General features: G+C 39.3%; 3 protein-coding genes and 1 long non-coding RNA gene across 27 annotated transcripts in view; 3 read left to right on the top strand and 1 right to left on the bottom strand.

The window, feature by feature from the left end:
• The window catches only part of RHBDL2 (rhomboid like 2), a 43,193-nt gene extending 39,510 nt beyond the window's left edge, over positions 1-3,683 (top strand). For all 3 annotated transcript variants that reach the window (XM_019726583.2, XM_074334424.1, XM_074334423.1), the window contains 2 exons: positions 2,596-2,657; positions 3,450-3,683. In XM_019726583.2, coding sequence (XP_019582142.2) covers positions 2,596-2,657; positions 3,450-3,629 — 242 coding nt within the window. In that variant the 3' untranslated portion in view covers positions 3,630-3,683. The remainder of the gene's footprint in view (positions 1-2,595; positions 2,658-3,449) is intronic.
• LOC109444872 (uncharacterized) overlaps positions 1-22,572 on the bottom strand; it is a 53,934-nt gene extending 31,362 nt beyond the window's left edge. For 9 of the 22 annotated variants that reach the window (XR_012497153.1, XR_012497154.1, XR_012497155.1 and 6 more), the window contains exons 1-2: positions 22,202-22,548; positions 509-601 (exon numbers count right to left, since the gene is read on the bottom strand). This is a non-coding gene — a long non-coding RNA (uncharacterized LOC109444872). Of the gene's footprint in view, positions 1-508; positions 602-8,242; positions 8,475-12,567; positions 13,650-22,188 lie in introns of those variants that run through there. The other 13 variants (XR_012497159.1, XR_012497163.1, XR_012497152.1 and 10 more) reach the window with 8 other exon arrangements.
• On the top strand, positions 8,937-10,961 carry GJA9 (gap junction protein alpha 9). Its single transcript, XM_019726581.2, is given in 7 exon segments — positions 8,937-9,507; positions 9,510-9,724; positions 9,727-9,866; positions 9,868-10,255; positions 10,257-10,393; positions 10,395-10,792; positions 10,795-10,961. Coding segments are annotated over 7 exon segments (1,548 nt in total). The 5' UTR covers positions 8,937-9,404.
• MYCBP (MYC binding protein) lies at positions 12,895-19,546 on the top strand. Its single transcript, XM_019726585.2, has 5 exons — positions 12,895-13,027; positions 13,223-13,295; positions 16,814-16,862; positions 17,104-17,233; positions 18,323-19,546. The coding sequence occupies exons 1-5, from the start codon at positions 12,944-12,946 to the stop codon at positions 18,365-18,367; spliced, it is 381 nt and encodes a 126-aa protein (XP_019582144.1). The 5' UTR covers positions 12,895-12,943; the 3' UTR covers positions 18,368-19,546.
• Positions 22,573-22,610: the final 38 nt, after the last annotated feature.

Below are 22,610 nucleotides of genomic sequence, written 5' to 3'. Positions count from 1 at the left end.
CTTTGACTGAAAAATGTTGTTACACAAGTTATCTGGGTCTTCAATGTGCTTCTTTTGGGTAATTATGAATAACTGATTATAAAATAAGCCTCAAACCCTTGATGGGGAAATTGTTTTTATACTCTTAATATTCTTCAATGTTGGAGTAAAAACCCTTTCCTCGTGCACAGGGTTTCTTCAAAGACACTTTATGTAACATTATGTCATTCTTAAGGTAAGTAATAAAGCCACTGAATGATGTGCTTTTATTGTAACTTTCGAACAGAGGTAGGACACACATGCTAACCATCAACCCTCCCCACTTCCTGGCCTACGTCATTTCTAAAAATTCTTTGGCCTGATTTACCTACTATTGAAATAAGAACAGTTACAACACACAACAGATTAAATACAATATAAGTACATTTTAAATTTAAACATATTTTCTTGGGAAAATGTATAGCTATAAAGATATATAGATGTAAAAATTCTTCTTAATTGTGAAGGACAATTGGGCTTAAGGACTTACCTTCATTAAGCATTTATTTGTTTGGATGTGTTTTCTAATGAAGCAACTGAGATTACCCTTTGGAAAACATTAAGGAAATCTCACATTTTCATCCTGAAAAAAAAAAAATCCATATAAAGTCAACTTCTTTAAAATGAGTGTCAAGTTTTTAGTGAGGACAATGATTCAGTTTATTGGAAGAAGGTCTTCTTTTTAGGTGGGAAGACATGTCTCAGATTAGAGACTGCAGCAACTTAAGAAGCAAACTCCCCTAGGAAGTACAAAGAGCCAGGCAGTGGTGTCGGAAGTGGGCAAGATCAGAGAGAAATGGAGATACTGACATGACAAAGACTTTTTGAGACATGGCCTCCTACCCTGGAAGACTAGATCAGAGTAACTGTTTCCAATAAGTCAGCCCTGTTCTCTGGCAGGGGTTTTCTTATACTTTCGTAGTTCCATCTTTCTGTGTCATTTACACTTGACCAGAACATGCAAATGATTGAAAATACCATACAGCCACATTTATCCAGAACTTTGTGTAATAGTCATTTCCAATTAAATTTATATTGGTTACTTCCGCGACCTCAATTCCCGCCCAGTGACTTCCACGTCAATATCGTAGTATTGAAAAGGAAAGTCGCCAGGACACGTGGTCCTGAAGCTATTTTCCCAAAGGCAAGGACTAGGTCTTTCCATCTCCTATGTCACAGTGGCTCACTAAGCAGAGCACAGGGAATTGGGGGATGGGTATGGAATGTGACAGCTGCACAAGATGTTTCCAAGTGCTGCACGGGAGTCCTTCTAAGCCAAGAAATCCACAGGCTCCTTTCACATCACAGATCTGACTTATTCGAAGAATGTCTAAGTTCTGGCTCTCACTGCTCTGCTGGAGAATGTGGACTCATTCCCTTTCCTGGCCCATCTTCAGTCCTCCTGATTGTAATTAGAGGCAGTTAGTGTGTGCATGAGAGTGGAGCCAGACTTTTTAAGGTTCAAATCCTGCCCCTGCCTCTGAGCTGTGTGGCCTTGGGCAAGTAATTATTAACCTCAGTGTCTTGCTTTCTTTATGTATAAAATGTAACCATCATTCCTCACTTGGATGCTATAGTACCAGTAACCTGGCTGGTCTCCCGGCACCTGTCCTTGCTCCCATATTATCTATTCCCTATATAGCGGTCAGGATGGTATGTTAAAAACTAAGTTAGATCATGTCACACCTGTGCTCAAAAGCTTTCAAAGGCCTCCTGTCACTCAGAATAAAAGTCAAAGTCCTTACAGTAACCCATAAGACCTCTCCATGGTCTGTCCCCTGCTCATCACCTATCATTTTATCCCTAACGGTAGTACAGAATCACCTGAAGTCTTGTTAAAACACAGACTGAGCTTCACCTTCAGAGTTTCTGATTCAGGAAGTCTGGGGTGGGCCTGAGACTTTTAATTTCTAATAAATTCCCAGGTTATGCTGCCACCTTGGGAGGAACTGCATTTTGTAAACTACCTACCCAGCCACATCAGCTGCTTTGGGATTCCTCAAGCAGAACAGGCACATTCCTGCCCTAGGGACTTTGTGCTTGCTCTCCTCTCTGCCTGGAAGACTCTTACTTCAGCATGGCTTGCTCCCTTACCGCCGTCATATTCTCAGTGAGAGCCTCCCTGACTCTATTAAAAATCACACCCTACTCCCAGCGTCCCCCATTCTCCTTCCTCTCTCTGTATCTCTCCATAGCACTTAGCACCATTTGACACACCTTATATTTTACTTGTTTGCTTGTCTCCTGCAACTAGTCAGCTTTGAGGCAGGGCTACGGGTATGTGATCTGTTCATTGCAGTTTGTCCATTGCCTGGAAGAGTGCCTGGCACATAGATGATAATAAATATTTGTTGGGTGAATAAATCTGCAAAATGGGACGATAGTACCGATTTCATAAGATCATTGTGAGGATTAATGATACAAGGTTAATACACGCAAAGCTCTTATATGAAAAGCACCTGGCACAGAATTTGGTCTAATACATGTTAGCTGCTACTGTTATTAGAGGGAAACCAAACACATTTGGTGCACTGTTGTGGAGACCTTGGGGCTTCATCAGATTGTTTTTCCTTCTAGTTGTGTCAGACATGGGATTCGCTCTCTACAGACGGTTCTTTGTCCCTGCAAACGGGTCACCGGTGAGTTTGGCTTATTATCTTTTTAATGAAAATTTGTTTACCTATCATATCAATAGCTAAAAAGGGTCATTAAATAAGGGCCACAATTCTGTGATTTAGGGCAATCAAATTTCCATTTGGAAGAAAATTCCTGAGGAAATCAGACTTTTGGGTTGTCCTTTTCACTTAACTCTCATGGCCCTGACCACTGGCTGTACTAGTCTACACCTGCCATACTATACTGCCAGCTATTCCAGAACAGGATAGAAGGGATTTCACAACCCACAGAAAATATAAAACATTGGAAAACAGCAATGCCAATTTGGGTCCAGATGAATTTATAATATAAAGAAAACTGACAAAGATTTCATTTTGTTGAAATTCATCTTTGAATTTGGCAGTTTGTGGTTTGAGTATTTGTGTGGGTTGTATTTACCTGTGCTTTCATTCTAACATTTTATATGGGATCAGACTAGGCTCGTATAGAGATCCCTTATGCAACCCAACTCTGTTCTCTTGGTTGGTACTATAGAAAACCATCCAAAATATGATGACGAACAAGAATGAGAAACAATGGCTCTGTCTTGTGTACTCAGAGTTGGTGAAATGACATTTTTTAGCTTTGCACGTTTTAGAACATCTTTTTGTGCACAAGCAGTTTTGTGTGTCTTTTGCCTGATCTCTTTGTTCTTCAAACCTTTAAGACTCTTGTGTGATTGTGATGGTATTTGTTGTTTAGTAAGAGAGATGCAACTGAAATACGTAATTAGCATTTTCTTCTTATTTCCATTTTCCCCCCCTTTTTTCCCCAAGGTGTCTTTTACAGCTCACATTGCAGGTGGATTTGCTGGAATGTCCATTGGTTACACTGTGTTTAGCTGCTTTGATAAGGCGCTGCTGAAAGATCCACGGTTTTGGATAGCAATTGCAGCTTATTTAGCTTGTGTTGTATTTGCTGTGTTTTTCAATATTTTCCTATCCCCAGCAAACTGACCTGCTCCTAATAGAAACCAGTTATTAAAAAAGCCATCTGGGGAAAAAAAACAACCACTGAAGAACTCTATAAAGAAACAGAGCGGTCCCAGCTAATGCTAACAATTTTAAAAAGAAGGCAAACCACCACTGAAGTCATCAGTTTCAGACTGCTAACAAAGGGATGTGGGGTTTAGGCAAGGCGCTTCTAAAAGCATGGGGAGGGAAGAGGAAAAGAGAAAAGGGAAGGGCAATAAAAAACAAAGATTGGGTCTTTCCTAGACACATGGTGTGCATGTACAAACCCTCTAAAAGAGACTTGCTCTCCTTGGAGGATACATTGTAGAAATTGCTTGATAGCTGATAAAAACTTTTCATACCTGTGTCAGACTATTGATAATCACTTTCGATCACTGAGTAGATAGATCACTGAAGTGCTTTATGTACACTATTGCTAATCTATTTAACAACCCAGAAAGGTGGCTATTACTCTGTATCTTAGAGAGGACATGAATATTCTTAAAAATTCAAGTAACTTCTCTAAGAGGGGGCAAAACGTAAAGATTGGTAATGACTTTGAAAGCCCATACTCTCCTCCCCTTCTGGTCTAACAATACTTGTCTTTCAATACTGAAAGAGTATCATGGAGTATAGAAATAAACATTTCTGTGGGTGCACCAGGAATACCTTATAAGAGAAGAAATACCTTATAGAAGACAGAATTCTCTGGACTTCTAGTTTAAGATTCTAATAGCTTCTCTAGGATCCCAAGGAACCTGCAACTGGCTTTCTAGTACACACTGTGTCCAGGATATATGAGGTCATGTGTCATATATTGTTCTGTACCTTGCTTTATAATGTGATGTAGGGATCTTTCTCTGTTACTAAACAGAGATAGTGATCTTTATTCTCTGAGTTGTTGAATGATAAAGATGTACTGTAGTTTATCTAACCATTCCTCTAGTGGACACTTCAGTCGTTGCTGATTTTATGTTACTACTAACAATGCTATGTGAAAGTTCAGTGTGTCTTTAAGTATGTGTTGCTGAATGAATGAATATTTCAAGCATCTAGAAACAGAAATGCTATGTCAAGTTTGATAAATTTAAACTGCCTTTTTAAAAATTTGATATGCTTATTAATTTACTATAACAAATTAAAAAATGCATAGAAAGTAAACATGTTTAAAACTCCTTTTTTAAACAACTACCGGTATGTACACTTTTTACTTTTGCATTCAGTCTTTTGTAAAGAGCTTTCAGCATTATTTTTTTGAACCATTAAAGTATTTTCCTTTATCCCTGTCACTGTGAGTTAACATTGGTGGACTTTAAACACATTAAAAAAAATAGCTGTATGCATTTATAGTCCTACAGTATATGAGAGTAACAGTTTTCTCATAACTTTGCCCAAACCAGGTATCATAAACCTTTGAAAAACTGACATTTTGATAGTTAAAAAATACTTCATTTTAATTGTATTTTTCTACTAATGAGGTTTAGTGTTTTTCAAGTTTATTAATAATGTATACTAAACATGTGTAATTTATGTAATATAAACTATACAAATACGAATGTATATGTACTATAAATTTCCCCTGATGAAATGTTTGTATTTAATCTGAAAAGTAGCTATTCGTTGGCAGATGAGGAAATATTTATCTGCCATGGCCAATCTACCAGGTCACTAGCTCTGAGGAGACATTTAATGACCTAAAGGATAATATAATTGTTAATAATACAAAACTAGACAGAGCAACAGGATTCATCTAACTATGAAATTGGACGTGACTCATTGATTATTAAGACTGATGACTGAGAAGTTATTGTCTAGTCAGAAAGATTTTTTTGGTACTAGAAACTGTTCACATGACCAAAAACTGATTATCTTATTGGGTTCCCCAGTGGGCAAAACTACCATTAAAAAAGAGCACACAAACATCTCCTGGTGTTTTAAATTTGACATCTGTTTATGAAAGAGGAACAATTTATTTGGCTTACTTTGGGGCTCATAACTTTAACCTTCTAAATTGTGCTATGATTGGAAATATTGCAAGTAATCTTCATCTGTGCTGTCCAATAAAGTAGCGACCAGGCACAGGTAGTTCTGTAAATTTTAATTAAAATTAAGTAAAATTAAAAACTCAGTTCCTCTGTTACACAAGCCACATTGCGAGTGCTTAATAGCTACATGTGGCTGGCTAGCAACTACCTTATTGGACTGCGCAGACAGAGTCTATTTCAACATCATTGCAAAAAAGGTTTTTGGACAGCGCTGTTTCAGAAGCAAGAAAGAGCTGAAAGGGAAATGGTTTTTATCTGGTGGCTGACCCATTCACTACATGAAACTGAATCGAATCTGCTCTACCCCTGCCTGCCAAGGGACAAACTCAGAAAACAAAGTTGAAGATGGCGTGGTATAACTTCTTTTAAGCATGATTTGCTTCAGATTTATCTAAACTAAGAAAGGTTTGTGTTAATCTCTATGTTTTAGCTAATTAAGAGTCATTTAAAATGTTTTTATCTTTTGCTTTTGAATTTTATAGTACTGTATCTGTGTATAGTACTAGTATTCACATCATTTGCTATGAAAGCTTTAGAACCTAAGATTTGTAGTGAAATAATACTGCTTCTTCTTTCAGGAAATACTATGCCCTTTAAGGAAAAAAAAATCTTTTATTTCTTTTTGTGATAGAAAAGTAAAGTGCTCATGATACATAAAAATTAAGTCAAGTGTGACAATACCCAGAGATAATCAGTTAACTTTTTTTTCTTTTTTCTTTTTGGTGGAATGAAAAGCAGGTTTATTTAAAATGCCAGCATTCTGGGAGGATGGTGGACTCCTGTCAGTTAACATTTTGATGAATATCCTTCTAGGCTTTTTGTATGCATCTCTACATATAAGTGAATTTACAATAATGGGGCCATACTACTGTATTTTATAACCTGAATGTCACTGAAACAATATATCAAATGTCTTTTTATATTAGTATATATTTATTATTTCTACTGTTTGCATCGTACCATACTCTGGATGTACTATTACTTATTATGTACAATATAGTCATGCATTGATAATTGTGATTACTATCATGAATAATATGTGCTTACACTTTAAAGTGCTTTGGATTGTTGGGTCTGAGTATATTATTGCCAACATAATCAAATCAAGTAGACATATTCTTTATCTCAGGAATACAACTAAATTTTAGAAGGTTGATGCTTCTGCAAGTCTTTTTAACTATATAAAGCTTTAAAACATACTCTAGAACAAGTTATTTAAAAAATCAAAACTATCACTATTTAAATAATTAAACTTTTTAAGAGAAAACATGACTTCTTAATATCTCTTTCATGCAAATTTAAAAAATGCTTAATGAGGAAAAAATAACAGTTTAGTAAAACAAGAGCTGTCTTTAAAGCCACATTGATTGAATTTGAATGCCAGTTCTGCTGTGTGACCTTGGTAATTTAAGGTGTGCTCAGTTTTCTCACTGTAAAATAGGGAAGCAACATACCTACCTCATTGGATTTTTGTGGTATACGTATCTTGTAGCTATAGTATCCCCGTATGTTGTTTGATTGTGTAACATTTCCCTTTCTACAGGACACACATTTATATTCTAAATGAAGTGAATGAATACGTTCATTGTTTTTTTCCTTTTCTTTGGGATATATTTCCTCTTAGATATCCCAGGATATCAACCTTAATATAAAACCTACTGGCCGATAATCCAAGCATGTAAATTACAACTTGCCCCAACGCTTCCTCCACAAATGCAAGCTACATGTCTTAAATAGGTCAAAAACTGTTAGAATGAAAATTTCTATAATACCACCATCACACCAATGTTCCATTTATTTCAAAGTAATATATAATAACATCCTGGTAGTACAAGATAGTTGAGAATTTTTGGAGTTCATTTTAAGATGATAAAAATTTACAGTAGAAGGAAAGAAAGTCCCTGGAAAAGTGTGTGACCTGTGAAGTGGTGTATTGTCACAGTATTATGTGAACTTGAGACCACTGTAAGCATGAACCAACTTGCAACCTATTTTTACATATCCAAGCTCCAGTAAATCTCAAATTTAGTATTTTATTCAAACTCTGTTGAGGCATTTTACTAACCTCATTCCCTTTTTGGCCTGTAAGACACTTTAGAATTTCCTAACAGAGTTTACTGTTGTTTAGAAATTTGCAAGGGCTTCTTTTCTGCAAATGCCACCAGTACATAATTTTGTCAACAATGCTATTGTCTCCTTTTACTACCACCTAAGTCTCCTTTTAGACTTAGACCTGCATCATTCATGGCATAAATTTTACTCTTGCAAGATAACTACCATCTCTCTCTTAAAACAAGATCAGTTTAGCAAATCACATAAAAGCTTCATTGTTTTGTCTTTCAAGACAAAGGTAAGCTTCCCTAAGCTTGAATTTATAGTTATTAAAAAAGAAAACAAGGGCTGGCCCGGTGGCTCAGGCGGTTGGAGCTCCCTGCTCCTAACTCCGAAGGCTGCCGGTTTGATTCCTACATGAGCCAGTGGGTACTCAACCACAAGGTTGCCGGTTTGATTCCTCGACTCCCACAAGGGATTGTGGGCTCCACTCCCTACAACTAAGATTGAGCACCGCACCTTGAGCTGAGCTGCTACTGAGCTCCCAGATGGCTCAGTTGATTGGAGCGCGTCCTCTCAACCACAAGGTTGCCCGTTCGACTTCACCAAGGGATGATGGGCTGCGCCCCCTGCAACTGACAATGGCAACTGGAACTGGAGCTGAGCTTTGCCCTCCACAACTAAGATTAAAAGGACAACAACTTGACTTGGAAAAAAGCCCTGGAAGTTCACACTGTTCCCCAATAAAGTCCTGTTAAAACAAAACAAAACAAGAAAAACACCACAAGCCATAAGAAAAAAAATATCCTGGGCAATAAAAAATTATTTTAAACCGGCTTTGGAACCACTTTTTGTCTAAGCCTCCTAATGGCACCTTTTAATTTGTAGGAGGCAGGCTGTATAAATGATTAGGTATGAAATAGAGTAAGAACTAAAATATATCAGCAGATTTTAATACTAAAAAAAGACAATATTTTTCATAGCAAAATATAAGAATTTCATAAATATTCATAATTATATTACTGAAATGATTTCTGAAAATGCTCAAAAGTTGTCATAAAGAAACCAGAATTTAGACATTTAAATGTGGGTTAAAAAACTAATCTAAATTCCTATAGCAGAGCCAGATGTTTCCTCTGGTTTCATTAAATGCTGTATCTTACTGAATTATGAAATAAAACACATTTATTTTTCTTTGTGTATAAATGAGATTTTAAAATCATTGACTTTGGTTATAACTTTTATATAAAATAATCTTAATAGGTTTGTAAGAACAAATCAGTAGTTTTTAGGAACCTCTCCAAAAGCTCTGAGTTTTAAAAAATAAAACAACAAACTTCAGCTAGGAAGACTCCTTTCTTATAGGGAATCCTACCGTTCTATTCTTCATAGAGTTTACATACATCCCTCCCCAGGTATCATGTTTTTGTTTTTTTTCATTGCATTGAGGTCTAAACAGAAGTGATTTTTAAGCTCCTGACATCTTATTCTTGGTAAGAGATTATCACAACTCTAGGGAAAAAGTAAAGCAACCAGCACACTGAAGAGTGATGCTTTGTTCATATTTTGGCCAAAGGTTTGCTTTAAGATATAGCACCCCCCCGCCCCCCCGTCAGAATGGAAGAATTTATCTGCCTTCTAGTTGATGGGGTTCAGACTTAAGATGGCCAACTAAATAAACATGGGGGACTGGAATTTCCTTGGAGGCATTCTGGAGGAAGTTTACATCCACTCCACCATGACTGGAAAGGTCTGGCTCACCATCCTGTTCATATTTCGAATGCTTGTCTGGGTGTAGCAGCTGAAAATGTTTGGCATGATGAGCAGCCTGGATTCATCTGTAATACAGAACAACCTGGATGCAGAAATGTATGCTATGATCAGGCCTTTCCTATCTCCCTCATTAGATACTGGTTTCTGCAGGTGGTATTTATGTCTTCACCATCCCTGGTCTACATGGGTCATGCATTGTACCGACTGAGGCTCTGGAGAAAGAGAAGAAGAGGGAGAAAGAGAGGAAGAGGGCAAAAGCTCAACTGAGAGGAGAACTGGAGAGGGTAGAGTTTGAAATGTCTGGGAATCGGAGGATATTAGAGCAAGAACTTTATCAGCTGGAGCAAAGGAAATTAAATAAGATTCCACTTGGGAACCTTGCTTTGCACTTATGTGAGACACATTTTAGCTCACTCTGTAGTTGAAATTGGGTTCATGATTGGACAGTATTTTTTATATGGAGTTCATTTAGAGCCTCTATTTAAATGCCATGGCCACCCATGTCCAAATATAATTGATTGCTTTGTCTCAAAACCAACAGAAAAGACAATATTCCTATTATTTATGCAATCCATAGCCACTGTTTCACTTTTCTTAAATGTTCTAGAAATTTTCCATCTAGGCTTTAAAAAGATTAAAAGAGGGCTTTGGGGACAATATAAATTGAAGGATGAGCATAATGAATTCTATGTGAATAAGTCAAAACAAAATCTTGCCAAATATCAGAGCACATCTGCAAATTCACTGAAGCGACTGTCTTTCTGCACCTGATTATAATGTGTTAGTGGGAAAGCAAACACACACAGTGTGCCCTCGTTTAAATTCATCTGCATTTCAGGCATATCCTGACAATCACAATGGAAATCATGAGAAATGCATTCTGGAAGAACAGGAAACTGCTTTCTAATGAGATGTGCATACTTAGTACTACCTGTAGTCATATTCAACACATCAGCTCAAGTACTATTGAAGACACTCATAAAATATTTGGAAAAGAAGTTAATGGTAACCAGTTAAGGGAAAAAAGAGAAATTGATGGCAAAGACAACAAAAGGAACCAGTACTTTAGAGGTCACTGTTCTATTCCAGGTTTTACTGTAGCTCTGAACAACCATATGGGGCAGTCACCCCAAACGGCTTTCTTCCTGCCAGCTAACTGCGCTGGGAAACCGACATGGCTTCGAGCTACATGGAGTCCCTCTATAGAAGATGAAAACTGGGCGTCACTTCCTAAAGGTAAACTCAAGGGCCAGTTCAGAGAGGGCACAATCAGAACCCTTTTTCCTTTACAAGGAGACTTCAACCAGCTGACATTCCAGACACTCCTAATTCTTCGGGAGACTTGTCCTGTGGATCTGAGTTGGTCAGAACCTGCAATAATCCTACCGCTTGTCCTCCAAATCATTTAGTGTTACTGACAAACAACCTCATTAGTAGGCAGGCTCCCACTGACCTTCAGATCTGAACAACTGTTGGATTTTAGACATTCTGCATATATTATTATAGAAGTAGCCTAGCGGTGGGTGGAGCATAGACAAAACATAAGGGCAGCTCTAAAGACCAGCCGCTAAGACAGACACCTGCAAACTCATTTCAAAAAAGAGAAAACAGCTCAAATTCTGAATTGTGAAGGATTAGTTTTAAAATCAAAGACATAGAGTTACCAAATCAGGATTAGTTTTTTTAGAATTTGTGAAAACTGATTTTGGAAAAATCATATGCTTAGAATTGAGGCTAAATGGATTGGAACCAGGATTTTCCTTGAAGGGACCGCAGCCTTAGTGATGGAGGAATATTTTCCTGTGAGTCCCCAGACGATGTAGATGATGTTGGATCTGCCGGCAGTTTCTGGGTGTAGGCTGGGATCGTGTCTCGTGAGACCGAAGAATGGAAACACGGTCCCAGGAGAGGCAAAGAGTTTTAAAAAGAGGATAGTTTATTGAAAGCAAAGAGTCAAAGATCCCGAGTGGGAGGGGGGTCCCGAATGGGGGTGGCCCCTGACTGAGGCAAAAAGCTCTTACTTTTATACCTTCCCTTCCCTAGCAAAGTATAAGAATTTCATAAATATTCATAATTATATTACTGAAATGATTTCTGAAAATGCTCAAAAGTTGTCATGAAGAAACCAGAATTTAGAATTTAAATGTGGGTTAAAAAACTAAACTTTTATACCTTCCCTTGTCTGTTTGGGGAAGGGGAGCTGTTTGAAGAAGGAAACTGTTTGAAGAAGGGAACTGGCGCTTTCTAATGAAATTCGTCTAACAGGTTTGTTCTGCTTGCCCATCCTAAAGGAATTAGCAAAGTAACCCACTCTTATCTATCAGATCTGCTCCATTTGTCAGGCCAAAAGGAATTTTATGATTAATCTCAAGGCCTTGTTACATTATGTCCTGGAGCAAAGGAGTGATTTCAAAACCTGGAGTTTTAGACTATGGCTGTCTTTGTTTATTCCACCAGGGACCTCCCTGTCTACCCAGGGACATGCTAACTATCCTGTATCATTAGCAGATTGTTTTTAATGTATATAATTCCTCCTTTTAGTTACTGATCTTTTATTTCTGTACACCGGTTAAATTTTGTTTGCTCCTGGGACTTGACTTAGTTCCCTTATAGACTGAAATCTGATGTGTCTTGTGTATAATCACAATGTTATCTAGTAAATAAAATCTTTAAAAGATTGGTGGCTTTCTTTGACCAGTTTATAGCATCGTGAATTTGGTGCCCAAATTGGAGTCCTGGCTTGACAACTGGTCATCTAATCTCGCCACTTTACTAACAATACCTACCCCACAGGTATAGTATGATTAAAATAATAAACATATGTTTAATACAGTACCTGGTACACAGTAAGCGCTCAATAGTGCTAGCTATTATTAGCACGTCACTGTTCACGCTACAGAGGCCCACATCAAGTCGGCCACAAAACAAGTAAAACTCAAAACGTAAAAGCTAGAACCGAAACATACGATTCTAAACACACTCCTCAAGCCATTGGAAATCCAAGGGTCGCCCTGCGTCAGTCTGGGTATTTTTTCAGGATGAGAGCCAAGAAGCCAGCACATATATGTTACCACAGCTTCCGCGGTCCCAGTTGAAACGGATTCGCCCACTACCCGTGTCAGGGCTTCCTTCCCCGGGGCAATAGTCCTAGTGCTCCTGGGCTCCGCGGGCCCGGTCCCTGGGCGCCACGCCCATCTTTGGCCCCACCTGGACACTTGTCTCGAGTTATCGAAACCTCACCTCTTGACGAGCAAATGAACCCGGCAGCGACCGGAAGAGGAAAGAGAGGTGAGGCTCGGGTAGCCAGATGGGCGGGCTTACGCAACCTCCCTCGGCTCAGCTCGCTATTGGACATCCAGAGCGTCCTGGTCGCCATGAAAACAGGCCACACCCCGGCCACCCCGGACCGTGGTTCACAAGTGCGCAGGCGCGCGCGGCCTTCCGCGCATGAGCAGTGCTGCTCAGAGCCCGCCAGCCACGGTCTCCGGCGCCAGCGACGCCGCTGCCGCTGTCACTATGGCCCATTACAAAGTGAGGGGGGCGCGGCGTGGCTGGGGGCGTGCGGGCGGTAGCCAGCCGCTGGTCGGCTCCGGGTGGGATTGGGGGCGCGCGCGCAGGTTTGGGGGCCTGAGGTAGCGAGGCGGAGGCGGGGTTTGCCGGACTCTCAGCGCCTTCTTCCTTCTCCGGCCCCCGGGTTTCGGCCACTGACCCGCCGTGTCTTCTCAGGCCGCCGACTCGAAGCGCGAGCAGTTCCGGAGATACTTGGAGAAGTCGGGGGTGCTGGACACGCTGACCAAGGGTGAGCATGGGCTAGGAGATGTTTCCTCGTGTCCTCGTCGTGGTCCTCGGGGCTGCGCCCGAGAAGCCGTGGCGTGGGAATGGAGGGCGTAGTGGTGCGACCCGTCCGGGGTCCAGCGAGGTGGGCCTCGGGGTTCGGCGGGGATCAGCACACGCTTAGTTGCCGGACACCGCCCGGATTGGGTAGCCTCGCTCACGCTACTACTCTCCCGGCCGGGATTGAAACTGTTGCAGCTGTTGCAAAGTCTCTCCAACTTCCGTTGCTTAGCCTCGAGCAGCCGCAGTGGGCATGTTTGCTAAAGACGTTGAGATCCAATTCCTCCCGCTTTACAGTTTCTGCGGAGTCCTCAAACTCCTGTTAAGAAACGTTTAACCTCGAACAAAGGGCAAGTGGGAAAATTTACCGATTTGAAAGTGCGCTATGAAGTAGCTAAGTGAGCCTAATCCCCGAAGTAGGCGAATCATAGTCTTTTAGGCTGTGGCTTTTCAACCCCGGTTTCATAGTCCATATCAATTCCTACTTTGTGCAGATTTCATAATTCCAGTAGAATTACAGTTTAAGGAACTTGAGGGCACATCAAAATGGTTATATTGTTTTCATTTTTTAAAATGGAAGCTGTCACACCGTGTCTCTTCCTCCAGGGTTCAGATCTAAGTAAGGTGCTTGAAGTTGGAGGGTTCCAAGAGATAGTTGGGGCACTGCTTATTTCATTAGCTCAGCAGTTGATTTGAATGCCTGTTACATATCACTCATTGGCTGGGGCTTTCAAGGGTGTAGAAGAGCTGGCAGGGATGAGGACTTGGGTCCACATGAGAAGAACAGTAAGTGTTTGGGAAATAATTTGGTAACTGCTCTTTGGCCAGAAGCAAGGGTTAGGAGAAAATTGTGGGAGAATTAATTCTGGCGTCTTAGCAGAAAGCAGGGCTTTGAATTCCCAAGCATGGGCTGGTAATTTTGAATTGCTACTTACCTTGGGTTTAGGTAATGGTTTCCCTATCTCCTTGCAAATAAGTTTCAGTAAACATTAAAGGACTACTCTACGAAAGCACCGAGCTTTGTTGTTTCTGGAAGTGTCACAGAGATTTAGAATCTCATCGACCCTCTCCCCTCAAAAAAACTCCACAAGTTCATTTCTTTCATTTAATCAACCATTTTATTCAGGTCTCTGTTCTAGGCACTGGGGATACAGTAGTGGGGAAAAAAATTCCCATATTTAAATGAGCTTATTTCACAGTTGGGGGAGACAGATAATAAATGCATAGGGTCAGCCAGGAGTGTTATGAATAAAAACAGCAAAGTAGGGGATAAAGAGTGATGGGTATGCCGTTTTTTGTATGGGGGATGGGTGGGGAGAAGGCAGCTCTTAAGTAACATTTAAGCAGAGACCTGAATGAAATAGTATGTGATGTCAAGAGTTCCAGGAAGTGTAAGGAGGCCAGAATGGCTAGATGGAGTGAGTGAAAGAATGGTAAAGGGCAGAAAAGTGACCCTTGTGGGAGGTAACTGAAGATGTACAGCCTTGTAGCCATATATGGATTTAACTTCATGAGAGATTGGAAACCACTGGAGCTTTCTTTTCCCTTGCTCCTATCTACTGGTCTCTAACCCTCAACCTCCCTAGATTTCCAGTTTCCTAAACATCAGACAACATACTATCTACTGATGTGATCTGTTTAAAATTTGATTTTCAGCTTCAAACATAGGTACTTTACATAGATTTAATTTATAATTTTTATCTAGCTTATTTCCAAGAGGATTTGAAACTGCTTCTAACATTAAAACACTGTAAGACTGGATGTCTACAGATAAAGATGATAAGTCATTTGGAAGAAGAAGTATTTTAGTTATTTTGAGCACTGTGTCAACCTCTAAAAATCCTGGCTGCTAAGGCAAAAAGGGGAACATCGGGTATAGAGTTTTTCTTGTCTGATTAAAAGGAAGTATATTCCATCTATAGAAAAACACAGGAAACTTGACATTTACATTATGTTCTGTGATTATCAAACTTTTAAGCACCACTGACAGAAATTTAAAAATGGAAAGAAATGGGATGGGGGAAGAAGAGGAAGACAGGATAAGAGTATTCATGTCTTATAAAATTAGGACTCAATAGAGATCAGTGGAAATTAACGGAAGAAACAGAAGTTAGAGCATATAATTTAAAGAAAAAGGTAGTAAGTACAGAATGAAAGGGTACTGTAACATTGAAAAGGGGAAGAGGTGAGGGTAGTAGTGGTGTAAACATTTTCTCAGAAAAATAGTTTTGTAAGTGTATTTAGAGATGAAGAGTAACTATCAACTCAAATTAAGGTGTTAAAAGTAGCTGCCCATTTGAGTTTTTACATACTGTCTATATTATTTTGATGAGTTACTAAAACTAAAAAATACAAGGGAAGCATGTAAGTTGGTTTACGACAGGAGTTCTTAACTTGGGGTCTAGATATGCACATTTTTTTATGTGTAGTTACATATTTTTGGCTTTTATCAGATTTTTCAAAGGGTTCCATGCACAAAAAAGTTAACCACTGGTTTAGAGAGATTTTTATCTGAGTAGTAAATCCTAGGAGGAATTTGTTCAATAGAAGGTGAGCAAGGTAGTGCTGACATGAGCTATTGGATGTGAAATCACTAAAATATTTTAATATTGATTTGAGCATGTTGATTACTGGTAAAGTTTTTGGTTGGTGGTTATTTAGCATGTTGTGTATGAAACTCATTCTTGAAGAACATTTTGAATTCATAGTTTTCCAGTAATTACCATAGCCACATTGGTTTTCTCCTAAATTTTTCTCAAATTTATCTGCCTTATTTCCACCCCTCTATCACTCTAGTGCAGGTGTCTTATTTTTTTCAACCTGTGATTACCACATTAGCCTCTTAACTGTTCTTCCTGCCTTTATTCTGGTCCTACTTGTTGATTTTCCACACAGCAGTCAAGAGTGATAGTATCACTCTCCTGCTGAAAATGTTTATGTGCCTTTTGTTCTTAGGATCAGAGTCCTGTTGAACTTGCAGGATCCTCCCTTGTCTGCCCCCGACCACCCTTCCAGCTTCTTCAGTAAATCACTGACAGTGGATACTCCTGCCACATGGTTCACACTCCATCCAGCCACACTTGAATTTCAGTTCCTCAATATGTTGTTCGTTTGCCTCCTGCCCTTCCCATCTGCAACCCTCATCACCTCAGGCTCAGGTCTTACTTCCCTTCCTTTAGGAAGCCTTCCCGGGTGTCCTTAGGCTGAGTTAGGTGATCTTCCAAAGTGCTCCCAAGACCCATTGTCCTGTACTGTCCCTTTGTACTCTTTTTTGTCTAGTTCCTTGCTTTTGCACTAGACTGTAAATTCATTGAGAGCAGGGACCATGTCTGTCTTGTTCACCATAGTATAGACAGTCCTAGCAATGTGCTTGGCACTTAATAATAGGCACTTAATATGCATATATACCGGGTTATGGAATACAATTTCAGCCATTCAAATTTAAGACTTTAATTGTTGCTTTTTTTGCTTTTTGATTTGCAGTATTGGTAGCCTTATATGAAGAACCAGAGAAACCTAATAGTGCTTTGGAGTATCCTTTTCATCTTTCAAGTCAGAAAAAGGCCTTATTTTTGGAACTCTGATCACATAGATAATAACGTTTAAAATACTTTTGATTATTGACAAAGTTACTTTCCTTTGAGTTTTTGGATGATGATCTCTGGGGAAATATGGGTGTAGGGTGGGGTGACTCTGATCAGAGATATTGATGCTACTCTGGGCTATTTCATTAGTTTCATTCAGCTCAAGTAAATTCTTAACTTTAATATTAGTTTTTTAAAGCATCACTTAGGAGCTGCTACCCCAGAAAATCCAGAAATAGAGCTGCTTCGCCTAGAATTGGCAGAAATGAAAGAGAAATATGAAGCTATTGTAGAAGAAAATAAAAAACTGAAAACAAAGGTAAATTTTTAAAAAGAATTCATGTTAAAAATAATTTTACCTTTAGTGATATGATCAAAACCTCACTAAAATGGACAGTAGGGGAGGGAGGAAGGTGAATATTAATCTCAGTTAATTGCAAGGCTGAATGGATGCCCTTTTTAGAAAACCACAGATAAATTATAAATAGGACAGCCAAGTGTGGTCAAGATTTTCTTAGGAACCTGCATCAACAAAAAGAGAATATTGGTTAATGCTGCTTATAAAAGTAAATGGAGATTTCTGAGTCTTAAGCAATTGATGTAAGTAGGTCAGTAAAGGGCCATTGCTAGTCATAATGTGGAGGCCCTGTCATGTGTTAATGTACCTCTGTAAATTTTGTTTGCACTTAATTTTGTCTAGTGCTGAAGTTTTTTCCTTTGTTTAAACTCCCATGAGAATTTTCATAAATTTCAAATTAGTCAACTCTAAGTCTTTGAGGTTTTACCACACTCTTAATCACACAATGCATTTTACATTACCCTAGGCCTTTCTCATGATGTGTTTTATCTTAACAACTCTGATAGCTAAATGGAACAACTCAAATCTTAGCCTAGTGCTCTTCCACAACTTAACATAAAAGAAAATGCAGTATCTTAAATTACCAAGATTCCATAGTGTGCAAATGCCACTTAACTCTTGGGCATCTTGTAAGTCAAAGACATTAGCAGCTCTTCATTGACTGCTAGATTCATGTCATGTAATTCTTTTTCTCTACTTTTTAGGAGAAAGTTCAGTAAACTTTTGGTGGAGGGGAAGAAAGTTCCTTATTATAAGCCACAGCGTCTTTGGGAAGATATAGCTTATTGCATGTCAAATATTTCAGCAGTGTAGCCATGAATTGTAATTAAATCTTAGTTTCCTAGTGATAGTAAAAGTTTATGTAAAAAGAGCCTTCATTAGGTTTGCTTGTATTAAATCTTAAATCATTGAATGGTTATAAAAGGATAGGATATTAATACAAACTTACTGACAAAAATTGAGTAATAGTTGACTCGTTTTGTTACCATTACATTTTTTACCCAATATAGAATTAAAATTCACCTAAACTCCTCTGTCTTTGCCCTATAGCTTGCTCAGTATGAACCACCTCAGGAGGAGAAGCGTGCTGAATAGGATTCTTCTCAGTTGAAAAGACACTGAAAAATGGTTTTGTATGACTTGAATAGTTTGTATAGTATATAATCTTTTCTGAACAGATGCTATAGAACTCTTTTAATATGTTTAATTCACCTATTACACTTTAACTGTTATAAACACATATACTTAGAATCACCAATAAAAACTCAATATAACTTTTTTTGAGTCTTAAAAGCAGGAGAATCCAAAATGAACGCTGAAAAAATTCTAAACACAGCCATCTAATTCATTACTTTAAAAGACATTCTGTTTTTCAGTCTGACTAGGAATGACGGTACTGGTTGTATTTTAGCCAAGGAAGGTTAGCATGGAGCTGTTTCTTGGTTTAGTTCAGGATATGAGCACAGGTACAGTCATGCTTTAAAATGTAGATGATACTGTTCATATTCTCTGTGGGCAGCTGGAGAGATCTGTGTGACAGATGCTTCTGTGTGGATGGGTTCCCATGAATCTTTTGCTTTTTTATATCATGTGGGACAAATAGTTCTTCTTTGCCACCACTTTGCCTTAGATACCCGTGTGTGTGCCAGTTTGAACTCTGATACCATGTTTTCCTTCTATGCAATCATGCCCTATCTGATAATGTTGCCTTGCTTGCTCTGTGCTTCATTGGGCCTACTTGCACATTGGCCTTTCTGTGTTGATTTTCAATTTGCTGTAATAGCAGTTACCCTGATTGTAATTTATATAACTTTAAACAGGATCACACTGTTCCGCTGTATTAGTTGCTTAGTTGAGCACAGAACAGAGGCAATATAAAATTCTGGGTTCACACACAAGTTGGGATGAGAAGGGGAATGAGCCATATATCGTGGAAAATTATAGTTTGCGGGTATAATTATATAGTGCTTTTTTCCCTCAAAGTATTTTTATAGCCTTGAAGTCATTTTATCTTCATTATCCCTGTGAAGTAGGTAGGGCAAGCATGAGGGGAAGTTGGGTGCTGAATTTTTAGGCCAAAGACTGATGCTAATACAAATTATTTACTAACTGTAGAACCTTGGACACATTAGTTAACTGCTCTGAGATTCACTTTCCTCATCTGTTAAATGAGAAGAATATGTGTGCTGCCTACCTCACAGGGTTGTTGTGAGGGTCAAATGGAATGTATGTGAAAGATTTGTAAATGGTAAAGCACTATATTCTTGTTTGTTAGTCCTTTCTCCTTTCTTTTAGAACACCTAAAAAGATGTTTTGTTTTCTAAATCATTAATTTTCCTTACTGATTGACTGACATTATTAAGTAGTCCTATTTCATGCATCTTATCCAGATTGTTAGAGAACCTGTCTTTATTTTTCGGTCAAAACACAGAGAAAAAACAATCCAATGAAAGCTGGTTTAACTAGCAAAAGTCTCGGCACCTGCTGGAAACTGTCACTAAGCCAATTTTAAGGGCATTTTAATCAGTCATATTGGCAGGAATATGGTAATGGTCTGGGTCTCTTTTAGTCACAAGTTTGTTTTCGGAGGGGGGCCAGATACTGTTGGAAGAACATACACTTGAATATTGGTTTATCTTTTACCAATTTGAGTGCCTCCTACATGGACAGCAGTGTATTGAGTACTGGGTGTTATAAAGATGAATGACTTGAAGTTAGTTATGAGACATGTATATAAGCAATTACAGTGTGGGATAGGATGTGCAAAAAGTCAAAAGAATAATAAAATATGGCCTCATAGGGGTTTTGGAAGAGAGGGAGACTTGGCTTCTTTAAGCAGTTGGTATGACAGTCCCTTTGTGTATACAGACAAGTATAACTTTTCTGGTAGCCAATCCTCCTTTGCATTTTTTTCCCATGGGACTACTATTAATATTTATGTAGTCAGGTGACTGTCTCTTGTACCATCCTTTTGGACAGAATGGCAACCCATGGGTTGGATAATCACACTTTTTGGTGGAACTGACCTGCTAAATTGCTGTACCAGTCAGTGCTATTTAAGAATTTAGGGTCAGCCTGGCCTCTGGAGGTCTTCTTCAACATTTCTATCAAGGTCTTGGATGAAGACAGTATACAAGAAGAGGCTCAATGGAGTAGAAAATAGATCCCATCCATTCAGTTCCTGCTGTGCTTCAGCTAACATCTATAAAGTGCTGATTTTGTATCTTGCCTACCTCACAAGGTTTTGTGAGGAACAAATCAAATATAATGTATGAAAGGTATCTTGCAAATTGTATAAGACTACATGTGGGTCAGATGGTAGTGATGCCAAATCTGTAAGTGCCACAAAGTTGGAAGGGCTGGTTGATAGGCTATTGAAACATGCTTGAAAATGCTTAACAACTTGGGAATACCCGAACTTCTGGGCCTAAATAAAAAAGCTGAAAGATTAAGTCTTATATTTAGGTTAAAAAATGCAGTTATACAAGTTTACGCACTAGAACTGCTGACAGTACTAGTTCTAGTTATTATCAGTGGGAACTACTTATGCTCTATGGATAATAAAACAAAAAATTCCATTCTGGAAAGCATTAATAGAAATATTGTCCAGGTGCTAAACAGTCATCCTGAAAGCTGTATTGGTCAGTATTGCATTGTAGACACCAGGGATTTGATAGATGCTGACAAACTCAAATGCATATATATATATATATATATATATATATATATATATATATATATATATATATAAAGGAGAGTGACCAATAGGGAGAGGGCATTTGACAATATAAGGCTGTTCTGTCCAATATGGTAGTCATAGCCACATCTGGCCATTAAAATTAAGTAAAATCCAAAGTTCAGTTCCTCAGTCACACTAGCAACATTTCAAGTACTCATTCCACATAGGCTACTATAATGACCAGTACTGATGTAGAACATTTCTGCCATCTAACATTCTGTTGGACATCACTGTAGAAGGAACAGTTGTAGGAACTGAGTGTGTTTAATGTGAAGCAGAGCAGACAGTGGGTAATGAAGACTGCAATCTAGGGCTGTCATTAAAGAGATGAAGACTACTCCTGTATCATTCCCTTTTTAAGCTCCAGGGAGTGTGAGTTTTGGCCTGAAGAAGAGACTTTGTTTTAAACAAAGTTCTATCAGTGGAATTGGCTGCCTTTTGAGATAGTGAGCTCTCTTCCTTTTAAAACTATTGAAGTGTATGCTATATGTCTATTAGAGATGCTGTAGAGTAGATCCTCTATAGGCAAGAAGTTGCACTACATGACCTCTAAGGATGTATCCTACCTTTAACTTCTAGATTCAGACATAACCAAGTCCCAAACCTGCATGAACATGCTTTCCCTTCATAATCAAGAGGTTAGTTTCCTTGGAAGACCAGTATCACCCCACCCCCACTATCGGAGGAAGATCCTCTTTTGTCCAATTTCCATTCTAAAGCCTGACTTTCCATCCCTGGAGGGAGGAAATTCCTTTAGCTTTCTCAAATACTTGGTGACAGACATTTACTTTGGTTTGCTTTCATTCATTCCTTTGATCTCTGACTTGGAGGTCATAGAAGATGCAGTGCTCAATGAGGGGATGGAATTACTGGAGAATCAGACTTTGGATAGGTGGGTAGGTGGGGAAATTGAGTCCTGTTGAGTTTGAAGTGGCAGCAGTATTCACTGTCAGTGATTTGCTCTTCTACCTGCTAGAACTGTTATTACATTCGTCACTCTGCCGTGTTTGAGGTTTTGCCCACATTCTGGCTGGCTGCTCCATACCTTTGCATCTCCCACCCATAGCCATCCATCTTAGTCCTTGCTCAGACACCAGGTCCTTGTAGACTTTCTCACCCTCCCAACTCCCGAGCATTTTCATCTGTACCTTTGACCTTCCCACCCTGTATCTCGTACCAAGGCTACTTACGGAGAGGTCCGATATCTATTAATCTTCTAACAACGGGGAAGCAGGCAGGGTCCGTGTCGATTCCAGTTTTGTGCTCCTTGTGCCCCAGGACTTCGCAGGCATCAATAAACGTTGATTTGGGCGAGTACAATTGTAGTAGGAGGACAATCCTCGCAGATGCCCAGAGAGCATCTCCCGTTGCGATGGCCTCCGGAGCTCCGAAGATGGCAGGACAGCGGTGAGAAACAACGCGCGTAGCTGGGCAGGACCTAGGTGCGGGCTGGGGCGGAGGGCAGAGGGCTCGGCCCGGCGGGGCCACCCTCCTCGTGACTCCTCCTCCCCCCACCTCGGCTCCGAGTCAGGTGATTCCGGGCACGTGACGGACACCACCTACCCTGCTGTTTCTGAGTGGCAACTTGAGCGGCCAATG

Source organism: Rhinolophus sinicus, linkage group LG06 (assembly GCF_036562045.2).
Source record: "Rhinolophus sinicus isolate RSC01 linkage group LG06, ASM3656204v1, whole genome shotgun sequence".
NCBI lineage: Eukaryota > Metazoa > Chordata > Mammalia > Chiroptera > Rhinolophidae > Rhinolophus > Rhinolophus sinicus.
Note: the sequence above shows the minus strand (reverse complement) of the source record. Positions and strands in the feature narration are given on the sequence as shown.

Bases quoted from the DNA above. Each gene is read 5' to 3' on its own strand.
- MYCBP (XM_019726585.2), top strand. From the start codon at position 12,944: ATGAGCAGTGCTGCTCAGAGCCCGCCAGCCACGGTCTCCGGCGCCAGC. The intron at 13,296-16,813 runs GTGAGCATGGGC...TTTGATTTGCAG, and splicing joins GCTGGACACGCTGACCAAGG to TATTGGTAGCCTTATATGAA. The intron at 17,234-18,322 runs GTAAATTTTTAA...TTTGCCCTATAG, and splicing joins ATAAAAAACTGAAAACAAAG to CTTGCTCAGTATGAACCACC.